The 10,983-nt window shown below is 51.3% G+C and overlaps 5 protein-coding genes across 5 annotated transcripts; 2 read left to right on the forward strand and 3 right to left on the reverse strand.

The window, feature by feature from the left end:
• Positions 1 to 593: 593 nt before the first annotated feature.
• On the reverse strand, positions 594 to 1,608 carry UBC2 (ubiquitin-conjugating enzyme E2 2). The gene is made up of 2 exons (XM_059463839.1): positions 1,200 to 1,608; positions 594 to 1,135 (listed from the first exon to the last, which is right to left on the reverse strand). The coding sequence occupies exons 1-2, from the start codon at positions 1,553 to 1,555 to the stop codon at positions 1,012 to 1,014; spliced, it is 480 nt and encodes a 159-aa protein (XP_059319654.1). The 5' UTR covers positions 1,556 to 1,608; the 3' UTR covers positions 594 to 1,011.
• Positions 1,609 to 2,448: 840 nt separating this feature from the next.
• On the forward strand, positions 2,449 to 4,379 carry VE01_06902 (uncharacterized protein). Its single transcript, XM_018276341.2, has 2 exons — positions 2,449 to 2,870; positions 2,963 to 4,379. Exons 1-2 carry the CDS (start codon positions 2,724 to 2,726, stop codon positions 4,103 to 4,105), a joined length of 1,290 nt encoding a protein of 429 aa, XP_018129852.1. The 5' UTR covers positions 2,449 to 2,723; the 3' UTR covers positions 4,106 to 4,379.
• A 1,365-nt stretch (positions 4,380 to 5,744) lies between these two features.
• VE01_06903 (uncharacterized protein) lies at positions 5,745 to 6,146 on the reverse strand (the record flags this gene model as incomplete). The annotated part of the gene is made up of 1 exon (XM_018276342.1): positions 5,745 to 6,146. The coding sequence occupies one exon, from the start codon at positions 6,144 to 6,146 to the stop codon at positions 5,745 to 5,747; it is 402 nt and encodes a 133-aa protein (XP_018129853.1).
• A 533-nt stretch (positions 6,147 to 6,679) lies between these two features.
• Positions 6,680 to 8,974, forward strand: VE01_06904 (uncharacterized protein). Its single transcript, XM_018276343.2, has one exon. It carries the CDS (start codon positions 7,056 to 7,058, stop codon positions 8,754 to 8,756), a length of 1,701 nt encoding a protein of 566 aa, XP_018129858.1. The 5' UTR covers positions 6,680 to 7,055; the 3' UTR covers positions 8,757 to 8,974.
• Positions 8,975 to 10,056: 1,082 nt separating this feature from the next.
• Positions 10,057 to 10,666, reverse strand: VE01_06905 (uncharacterized protein; the record flags this gene model as incomplete). The annotated part of the gene is made up of 2 exons (XM_018276344.1): positions 10,057 to 10,588; positions 10,644 to 10,666. 2 exons carry the CDS (start codon positions 10,664 to 10,666, stop codon positions 10,057 to 10,059), a joined length of 555 nt encoding a protein of 184 aa, XP_018129859.1.
• Positions 10,667 to 10,983: the final 317 nt, after the last annotated feature.

Raw genomic sequence — 10,983 nt, forward strand, 5'->3', positions numbered from 1 at the left:
GCGACAAAGTTGCTCCTGTTCCTCGCGTCTATTATTGCCCCATGGACCCTGCGGGCGGAGCTATCAGGGAAGCGAGAGTGGCCTTCATGCAGCCATGCAGACTAGACTTCCATAGGGGATTCTGGAATCGGGAGTTGTGCTTCGGGGAGGAATTGGGGCAGTGTAACTTTAATGTGCGTATATGCAGTGGCAATGTTTCGATTGTTTTTTTTAATGCGAGACGTGGTGTTTGTTTGGGGTATAGGGATGGTGGTCGTGGCACCGAATGTCGCTTTCGTGTCACGGTGGCCCAATGGGGCAGGTGTCTTGGCATTTATATTATGGTTGTTGGCATGCGGAAGGAAGGAATGTAAATCTGTCTTAAAACAAGATCAGGGCAAAAACATCTGGAAGAATCTTGAAATGCTGGCGCTTCTTTGATTTGTCTTAAGATTGTATAAATTACCTTGTTGGCCCACGCGAGGTTCTAAGCAGGTTGAAGTCACATACGGGTCTTTGGTCTGAGACGATCGCTAATGGCTGATATTGCACATAATACACGCGAATGGTAAGGTACAGACGGTCTATATGATGGACCATTTTCAGATGTTGGCCATTTATACTGATATTGAATAGTTTATCCTTCACCCCTAGTGTAAGGCACGAGATCTTTAGTCTATGGCTATAAACCCCTCTACCGAAAGTTCCAGGCTGATTCTGTCAGTTTATATATTCACTAGATCAAGTCCAAATCACATTCGAACGAATTCAACGCGCCCAGAGACACCTGAAGAAAAGGGACACTGCAATATCATCAAATGTGCATTATCGCCACGAAACCCCCAAAACTAAAAACGTTCAGACCATGTTATTGTGAAAATAACTCTAGAAAAGGAAACAACAACCGCTCGCAAAGGTATGTCTTTATTCCCAAACGTGCGCCATAACCGGAGAATCATGTCTCGAAATGCAGCTTTCCGTTGTATACGCCACCGCCGAATGCCATTCATACACCCCCGTTCCCCGGTTTCGTCAATCCTCCCAGCTCTTCTCCACCGTCTCCCGCACGCGCTTGGTGTACTCCCTCCTGTTGTCTTTGTAGAGGTTCGACGCCTCGACGTTTGCGGGCGAGCCGGTATTCGGGTCGTTGAGTAGACTGGGGGTTTGTGTAAGCATGTTTTCCTCCTTCCTCCTTTATATAGCGTTCGGGGGTTACCCACCTTTGAATGCTGGTAAGCACAGCGGCAACATCGTATGTAGGACTCCACCTGTTCTGCAGGATGTCCAAGCACAGCTCCCCCGTCGCATACACGTTCGGATGGAACATCTGGCTAATGAACTTGACCAGCGGGGGTTTGTTGGGGTATTGCTCCTCGAACTGCATGACGAGTCTGAAGGTGCCGTCCTCGAACGGCGTGTCGGCCGGGCCTATAATGACGGCGTTCCTATGTCCAGTATCAGCGTCCCGTCCGTTCCCATGTATTCCACCAGATCCTTCTCGAGGGGAGACATACCATTGCATAACATTGTCGGCGACGGGCGACGCAGATACACCAGCTGGGGGGTCTGTTTGCATACGCTGGGGGCGGGGGAGGCGATGTTAGTCCGTGCTCACACGACGAACCTTATTGAGGGGGCCTGGCTTACCTTGAAGTCGCGCATTAAACGGCGGCGAGCAGCTGTAGACATTTCTGTGCTTCGATTACTATTATCGCTTGGATCAGGAAAATTGTGTGTTGTTGTTCAGAGAGAGAAAGGTAAGCGCTGGGGAGTTGAGGGTTCTGTTGTGGTTGTGGTTGTAGTGGGGTTGAATGGCAAACGTACGGACGGAGTGCTGGGGGTGGGTGTCGATGGATGAGTAAAGTGATTTGTATGGGGGAGGCGACACTGACAGAGGCTTCGTCAGGTGAGTAACCACAGTAGATGAAAAGAGGTTGGCGGGAGCGCCGCCATTCAAATACTTCTGACTTGTACCAAGAAAACAAAAAAAAACGGGATGTATTACTCGACTTTTCAATTTGTATGTGACGGAAGAAAGAGACAAATGCATTTATCAAGATGATTATAATTATAATATTATTTTGCTATAGGGCAAAAACGGGGAAAAAACAAATAAAAAGTCATTTTACCTGTTACACACGTCGCACAACTTGGGGCTTGGGGGGAGGACATGTCAAGATGGCTAAGAGGATCATTATATTTCCTAGACCAAGACCACCCTGTCAATTCTGCTTAGTAAGCCAAATAAGCCAAATCACTTCGGGTGTTGATGTTCGTCGAGAGAGGGGGAGGTCGAGAGAGGGACTGGTCACGTGGTGATTAGTTTGATTAGGGATTTGGGGGAGAGAGGAGATGGGAGTTGGGGGAGAGTTGGGGAGACGAGCTTATTCCGCCCCGCCCCGCTCTCCTCTACTTTAGTGCATTGTACCTGTACTTGTATTACCACTGATTTTACCGCGTACGGCACATATTATTCGTACCAATACTTCCAGACCCGATTACCGAGGGACGTTAGCCCGACGTAATCCGGGCTCGACATGTGTAGCGTGAGGTGCCGCCACCAGTATATGAAAGAGGAATTGGAGAAGTTGCTGATCCGATTCAAACTCCTCACTCCTGCCAGCCGGGACAATTGAAACCTCTACCCCTCTTTCTCCTCTTTCTCTTCTTACCCCTCATCCCTCATCCTTCATCCTTTAATATATATATTACCGGAGAAGATTACTTCTCATAGCTCTCTCGTCATGTCACTACGCATGGCCATGTCTTCTCTATCGGCTTCAACCCAGCGCGTTGCTCAGGTGTCGAGGCACTTCAGCACCAGCAGAGCCGCGAGGCAGGAGATCCAAGATGCATACATTATCAGTGCTTCGAGGACACCAACAGCAAAGGTAAGCATTATATCCTCCCCTTCGTCAAGCTCTCATCGACTTTTATCACCTTTCCCATGGCTCTCACATGCTAACACCACCACCACCACTAGTTCAACGGTTCCTTCCTCACAGTTCCAGCCCCTAAACTCGGCGCCGTAGCGATCAAATCCGCGCTCGAGAAGTCCAAAGTCCCCATCTCCAAAATCACCGATGTCTACATGGGCAACGTCCTCCAAGCCGGCGTGGGCCAAGCCCCCGCCCGTCAAGCCGCCATCTTCGCCGGCCTCCCCACCTCCGTCGAAGCCATCACAATCAACAAAGTCTGCGCCTCGGGCATGAAAGCCGTCGTCTTCGCCGCCCAAAACATCCAGCTCGGTCTCGCCGAGGCCCAGATCGCCGGCGGCATGGAGAACATGTCTCGCGTGCCCTCCTACCTCCCGCGCGCTAGCTCCCAACCCGCCTTCGGAAACCAGAACATCAAAGACGGCCTGATCGAAGACGGTCTCTGGGACGTATACAACCAATTCCACATGGGTGTCTGCGCGGAGACCACAGCAAAGAAATACAACATCACCCGCGAACAACAAGACGAATACGCCGTGCAATCCTACAAACGCGCACAAGACGCCTGGAAAGCCTCCGCGTTCAAGGAGGAGATCGCCCCCGTCACCGTCACGGGCCGCAAGGGCGATACCATCATCGACACCGATGAGGGCTACCTGGACATCAAGCCCGAGAAGATCGCCACCCTCAAGCCCGCCTTCATCCGCGACGGCACCGGCACCGTCACCGCCGCCAACGCCTCAACCTTCAACGACGGCGCCTCCGCCCTCGTCCTCGTCAACGCCGCGCTCGCGCGCGAATACGGCTCCGACTCTCGCGTCCTCGCGCGCATCTGCGGCACCGCGGACGCGGCTGTGGACCCAGTCGACTTCCCTATCGCGCCGGCGAAGGCGGTGCCGATTGCGCTGGAGCGGGCGGGGATCACGAAGGATCAGGTTGCGGTGTGGGAGTTTAACGAGGCGTTCGCGGCGGTGATTAAGGCGAATGAGAAGATTCTTGGGTTGGAGGGGAAGAGGGTCAATGAGCTTGGTGGGGCGATTTCACTGGGTCATGCGTTGGGGAGCTCGGGGGCGAGGATTTTGGTCACGTTGTTGCATCAGTTGAAGGTGGGGGAGTATGGGGTGGCGGCTATTTGTAATGGGGGGGGGGCGGCGACGGCGGTTGTGGTGCAGAGGATTGAGAAGGTGTAGGGGGGGTGTTGAAATATTAGTTATATAGCGGAATCAAAAGATATTGTTTTGTATAGAGGGTTTAAGGGGTGTTGCCTGTGTGGGAAAGTGTCAAGTGTTCAGTGTCGAGTGCATGTAGTGTCGAGAATATACAGACTTGAGTGTAAACAGTGTCGAGTGTGTATAGTAGTAGAGCCTCTACGGAAGGATGCTCTACAGTAAGATGAATACCTACCGAATCGGGAATCTATTATCAAGTCTCAAATTTCTCATGCGTCTATAAAATACCCTGATAATAATAATACTCTTTTATTCTTCTATTTCAAAGTCACCAGCACATTAACTACAGACCCAAGTAACTGAACGCCTTCATTTTTATCACAGTTGCTGTAAACCCCATCTGCTGTGTATAATCCTTCATAGTCATTAGGGAGGCTTAAGCGTTCATATATAAAGATTTTCCTGTATTATTTATCACTAACCATCTAGACAAGAGAACATACACAGCCCCATAATCCTCCTTCAACCTCACCATCAATAAACGCCATGCTTGCTCTCCAGCCCAACAACCCCCCCAAAACGCTACCAAACCACCACATACCAAACCCAGTAGTAGAGGCAGGAACCACCCCCCCCCCCCCCCCAAACCCCCAATATAACCAACATTACCTCCCCCCCCAAACATTATAGGGAGCGCGTAGCCTGTCTGGAACGGAGGTGCCATGAATGGCGCAGCTGCACGTGCCAGCCTTCTTCCGGAACCTGGCTTCACCCCCGGGGATTGATTCTCCCAAGTTTGCAGTGAGCTTTGAGCGGGAACCCGCTTGGCCAGGAATCAGCCTGTTTTTTTGCCAGTCAAGAGAAACCTATACTCCTGGTCAGGAAAAGATCAGCGTTGTGGAGGGGAGGGGGAGGCTTTTAAAATGGGGTGTTTTGAGTGTGTTTTTGGGGATTTTTGGGGATTTTTTTTGGGGCTTTTGGCGAGGGGAGCTGAGAGGGGTGACAGGTGGGGTGGACGAGTGTTTGTTGTCGTGGTGTTGAGGAGGGAAGGAAAGAGCGGATGGTGATAGTTGGGAAGGAGAAACGGCGGTGATGTGGTGTTGCGGTGCTGGTATAAGAAATGGGGAAGGGGCGGCCGGCGGCAGGCGTCCGGCCGAGCCGCCATGGAGGGGGGGTAGTTGCGTTGCTGTGGAGACTTATGAGCAAGGAAGGACAGAGTGGACGGATGGAGATGGTACGGAAGGAGACGTAGTAGTGCTGTGGTGCTGATATAAGAAAAAGGGGCGGCTGAGCCGCCATAGACGCGCGGCGGGTTGGCATGAGAGCGAAGGAAACCACAAGGACCACGAAAAAGATGCGAGGCGAAGAGAACTTGCATTAGAGCAAACCGCCCAGTTTAACTGTACATGAATGATAAAGGAAAATTGTGGGTGCATTGGCCATGCCAGCATCGTACATCTTCCCATCCTCCCCATTACCGAAGATACCCCCGGACCTCCCTCCATCCCCCATCGCATAACCGAAATCCCTCCGTCTCATGTCCGGCTTCTATTCCATAGCACGCACACACCGCGAGTTCTACTCAAGATCCAAATCCCGCAAATCCCCAAAACGCCATCTTCTATCAAGTAACCCCTCATCCCCATCACACCTCCGTTCCTTAGAACAAAATATCCAAACAACAACAACAAGCCATCGCCGCACACAACGCCCCCAAGCACCCCCCAGCAGCACCACTCGAGTTCCCTCTCTCATCCTGCTGCGGATACTGCTGATACCCCATCGGCGGACCCTGCTGGTACCCCATGGGTGGACCCTGCTGCTGGTATCCCATCTGTGGAGGAGGGCCGCTCTGGTAGTAGCCTTGAGCTGGGGCGCCGTATTGGGGTTGGGGGTTGTTGTATTGTTGTTGTGGGTTGGCGTATTGCGGTTGTGGGGAGGGTGAGCCGTAGTAGGCTTGGTTGCTGCCGCCGCCGCCGTCGGGGTTGAGGTGTGCGGGTTGGGGAGGGTAGGGTGAGCCGCCGTATGGGGGGGGAGCGCCGGACGGGGGCTTGTCTGCCATTTTGGAGAGGTGGTGTGTTGGTGTTTGGTGTTTGTTGTTGTGGTGGTAGCGGTGATGCCTAGAAAGGTCTGGCGACGTTGTTGGGGGTGTGAAGTGCGAGAGGACTCGAGGTGGTGGTGTTGAGGTAATTTGTGTTTTATTACGACGTCAGCCAGAAGTTGTCGTATTGATGTCTTGGCGGGGGTGTCAAGCGGGACTGGGCGGTTGATCGACAAGGACGCGTTCCTGCCACGATGTCGTTGAAATCTGATGTTCCTATGTTTTGAATACAGAGATGGAGAAGGGTTGAAGAAGAAGAAAAGGAGGGAGTCAAGGGGGAGGTATTTGAAGTTATGTGAATGTTTTGGATGCGGGCTTGGTAATGGTGGCTGTGTCTCGATGTGTCGCCTCTCTATTACGTGGATGCCACGGCGTAATCTTCCCGACAAGTGCCGGAGCTGGCATCATCTGTGTCTAACAATAATTATGACCCCTATAAACAGTATAAAGGTAAAATAAAGAAATGATAATATCTACAGCTTCCTTTCACCAGACCCCTTTTCTGGCTGCAACCATAAATATTTATATATTTCTCTTTATATTTACCCAGGTACATATACACAGGGGTGAATCCAACAGTATGCAGCAATTCGTACCCCCCTGTCACACTTAAATCATCAGAGAGTGGGGCACAGCCTCGCTCAGCCTTATCGCCCGAATCCTCCAACAATGACGACGTCAATGGATCAACATCCAGCCTGGCCAACTTTCTTGACCCTGGATATAAACCTCTTATAAAAAAATTATACAACAGCCAACCGCTTCTCTAAATAAAGTCGCGCGAATTACCCTACGCTCAGCATGGTTCAATAATACATCGACCAATTCGCTATCTACATCCGCAATCGCACACCGGAGAAACCCCACAAAATGGCTTCCCTCCTGCGCCAAATAATCGCAGGCCCGCGCGCGCGACACGCCGACTCCAACCTCGACTTATGCTATGTAACGCCATTCATAATAGCCACCTCCGGGCCCTCAGGCACATACCCCCAACTCGCCTACCGCAACCCCCTCGACAAGCTCGTCTCCTTCCTCGACAAAAGCCATGGCGAAGACTGGTGCATCTGGGAGTTCAGAGCCGAAGGAACAGGATACCCCGATAAGGAGGTGAGGGAAAAGGTCCGCCATTACCCGTTTCCCGACCACCACCCCCCGCCATTTGCGATCGTGCCGCTGGTTATGGCGAGTATGCGGAACTGGCTCACTGAGGGCGGGAAGAGGGACAGTATAGCGGGTATAGCTACAGATGGTGCAGCCAATGGAGCGAGTAAGGAAGCTACAGAACAAGCGCAGAAAAACGATACCAAGGCAGTGGAAAAACTAGACAAGAAACCAGGCAATGGCCGCGTGGTAGTCGTGCACTGCAAGGCTGGCAAAGGCCGCAGTGGCACAATGGCCTGCTCCTACCTTATCTCGGAATGCGGATGGAGCAAAGCCGAGGCGCTGGTACGCTTCACAGAGCGACGCATGCGCTCCGGCTTCGGACAGGGCGTCTCGATCCCCTCGCAACTGCGATACGTGGACTACGTATCTCGCTGGACGGCAGGGGGCAAGAAATACACCGAGCGCCCCGTCGAGATCATCGAAGTGCACACTTGGGGCCTGCGCGAGGGCGTCAGAGTCGGCGTGGAGATCTACACCGAAGAGGGCAAGAAAATCGAGACAGCGCATATCTTCAGTAAGGACGAGAGACTCGTAGTCGAGGGCGGCTCGCCCGGCGGCTCGGGGTTCAAGGACTGGGTCACCGATATGGCGAATCCCGCCCCCGCTGCCCCGTCCAAAAGCCGCACCATCGCCCTCGACGGCACGTACGGGAATGAGAACGAACCGACTAGCACTGCCAGCGAGCCAGTTTCCAACAACAACAACAACAGCACCCCCAGCATCGACAAGCCCGCTGCTCTAGCCCCGAAAATCGGCTTAGCTGCCAAATCCGCAAAAGAATCCGCATCAGCCGCCCTCCAGCGCGCCGCGACAGGGAAGGAACCCGAATCCGAATCCGAAGCCGGCGGCCAAGCCGTCATTTTCCGCCCTTCCTCGCCGCTGATCCTACCAAGCTGCGATATCAATATTGATTTCGAGCGGCGCCATCGCGCGCGCTATGGGATGACGATGGTTACTTCCGTGGCGCACGTGTGGTTTAACCCGTTCTTTGAGGGGAATGGACCTGAGCGCGGGGGAAAGCCGGAGGAGGACGGCGTGTTTGAGATTGAGTGGGAGAAGATGGATGGGATTAAGGGGTCGTTGAGGAAGGGGACTAAGGCCTTGGATCGCGTGGCTGTGGTGTGGAGGTTTGCGGACCGCGAGAGAGAGAGGGAGGTGGTGGAGCCGGGGGTGGAGAGTGAGGTCCCTGAGATGAGGGCGGCGGATTGGAGAGGGGGGGTGGGGGAGGGGAAGGTGTTGGGGTTGAGGAGGGAGATGGTGGATACGGCGGATGTTAGTAAGGCGAGTAGTGTGAGTGGGGAGGGGGAGGAGGTGGTGGATGAGGATGTGGAGGGGGTGAAGAGTAGTGGGCCGGGGGGGGAGGAGATTGGGGAGGTGGATGGGGCGGGGCCGGAGAAGAAATAGGGGATTGCATTGGGATGGGTGGTATTGAGCGACTTGCATGATGGGAGCGTGGGCGAGAACTCGAGACTTTGCTTTATAAACAAGTTATAAGGCTTCGAGTGGGTGACTAGATTGTAGCCCACGATGATGTTTTGGCATGTGGAGAGATAGAAACGGCTATCATATACTCTAGATTAGAGATATTCATAACACAGACAATTATTAAAAATCATTAAGGCATGCACGTATAATTTGATGGCGAAAGCATATTTGGGGAGAAAAATATATTTCAAAACTCAAGTCCATTGTCTGTCATGAGTATCTCCCACTTCCAGCCTGCCGAACGAACAATGTCCACTGCAAACCGAGTAGGTTCCCAAGCACCAGAATGCAAAGTTGGTGAGCTTTGAGCGCGCTGGAATGTTGTTGGAAAATTGCTCGCTGTAAGACAACTGTGAAGAACCATGCCGTTTTGAAAACCGATGTTGTCGATAATGAAATGAGAAACTGGCCATTGACAACATTGTTGTTGATTTGGAGGTCTGGTTTAGCCACTGATGCCCTTTTGATAGACGAAGTGAGTTTTGATCTCTCTTTGCCAGAACATGTCTGTCCGGAGTGCCGTGTAATTGAAATCGAAAAATGGAAATTACTTGATGAATGACTTTACCGCATATCCTCCAGTAAACTCCGCGCCCTTCAGGTAAAAGTATTTCGAAAGTATTAAATCCTCCTCGCATGCTCCGTAATAGTGACATCGTAGAATCGTGAAATCAGGACCGTTCGGAATGGCGTATAATTGAAGAAGAAGAAAAACGTAGTTTGTCCCGGTAAGGGTTTCCAGCACACCCACGAGCAAAGAAGTTGCCGTTCGAGTGAATATTCCCAGCGGTTGAATGTCAGAATAATAACCACTTCGAGTCCCTCCGTAATAATGCCCATCGCAAAATTGTGGACGAGGACTGCTGCAGCTCCATGGAGAAATATCCTTAGCACTTTGCCTGATTATTTTTCCTGCTCGCCGCAAGCCTGCAAATAAAACAGGCGTGGCAGCTCAAGCGCGCTCTTTCAAGCTAACTTTCTCTTCTTTGAAGATTTCGCCTCTAATCTCTCTGAGTTGCGTTCTATCTCTAGGCTTTCTATGGTGCGTATGACACGTAGAATTGACACTGCACGGCAGTAATTGTTTTCATCGTGGTGGTGGTAATCGCATAATGGCAAATCCTTTAAAACACCCTTAAAACTGGTTTCGCGAGCTAGGCAACTAATCTCATTCAAAACTTGCGCAATGAAGCTTCTATCTTTGACGACGGCATCGAGATTAGATGTATTTGATCTGTAAAAATCCTTTTCCGGATGCTGAAGTATATGCCATGCCCATGTGCGAGCAAAGTAAACCAACCCTAGCTTTGCAAAGATGCGAGGTATTAGCAACAATGTAGCTGGTAATCTTCCTAAGTTCTTCAAGTGGGAAAGTAGAACGTTGGTGGATAATCCACGATGACATCGCCAGGTCGCTCAATGCATCTAGGCAGTACTTGTTGGCAAACACGATTGTCTCGACCAGCTCCCACCTCGCTACACTCGAATTTTCTTGAGGCAAAAGATTGCGAACTATGTGACTGGAGAACGTCTCTGCCGAAGGAAAATAGAGCCACTGTGCGAAATTTTCGAATGCTTCATGACTATCATAGGGTAAAGTGGCCAGACCTGTCACTCCTTCTTTAAAGCCGCCGTCAAACATCTTGTAAAAGACGGGAGCTTTTTTTGCAAATAAATTCTTGTGAATAGAAAATGTCTTCTGCCTGTCGACTTGCCCAACCGTGATTCGAACGATGTCTGACGTGAGCATACTAGCAAATATTAACGCTTGACAACTAATATGAGAGTAACCGGTAGCTGACTTACTCGACGAATTCATTGCGATCCATTTTGGAAGTATTCGTATGCTAGATTTCTTGCCTTTAATATGTTAGTGGCTTTATCCCTCAGCAGCCTAGCTAATTCCAAGATCTGTTTGTACTTACCAGAAAAAGTGAATTTGAGATGGATCTGGTAGCTACACTTGGTGGAAACCTGGATTCAAATGAAACTTGCAGGCAAGGCGGGCAGCATATGGTGAGGATGAGGAGTAGGTCTCTTTGTGAAGTTGTGTTCTGATGAGTCTGAAGATGATGAGTGTAGCGCCGACCTAGCAAGACCAGTTTGTGGTGGAAGAGGTGGTAGAAGAGGTGGTGGAAGAGGTGGT

The sequence above is a fragment of the Pseudogymnoascus verrucosus genome (genome assembly GCF_001662655.1).
Source record: "Pseudogymnoascus verrucosus strain UAMH 10579 unplaced genomic scaffold scaffold_25, whole genome shotgun sequence".
Taxonomy (NCBI): domain Eukaryota; kingdom Fungi; phylum Ascomycota; class Leotiomycetes; order Thelebolales; family Thelebolaceae; genus Pseudogymnoascus; species Pseudogymnoascus verrucosus.

Bases quoted from the DNA above. Each gene is read 5' to 3' on its own strand.
- UBC2 (XM_059463839.1), bottom strand. From the start codon at position 1,555: ATGCAAACAGACCCCCCAGCTGGTGTATCTGCGTCGCCCGTCGCCGAC. The intron at 1,136-1,199 runs GTGGGTAACCCC...ACAAACCCCCAG, and splicing joins GTGCTTACCAGCATTCAAAG to TCTACTCAACGACCCGAATA.
- VE01_06902 (XM_018276341.2), top strand. From the start codon at position 2,724: ATGTCACTACGCATGGCCATGTCTTCTCTATCGGCTTCAACCCAGCGC. The intron at 2,871-2,962 runs GTAAGCATTATA...CACCACCACTAG, and splicing joins CGAGGACACCAACAGCAAAG to TTCAACGGTTCCTTCCTCAC.
- VE01_06904 (XM_018276343.2), top strand. From the start codon at position 7,056: ATGGCTTCCCTCCTGCGCCAAATAATCGCAGGCCCGCGCGCGCGACAC.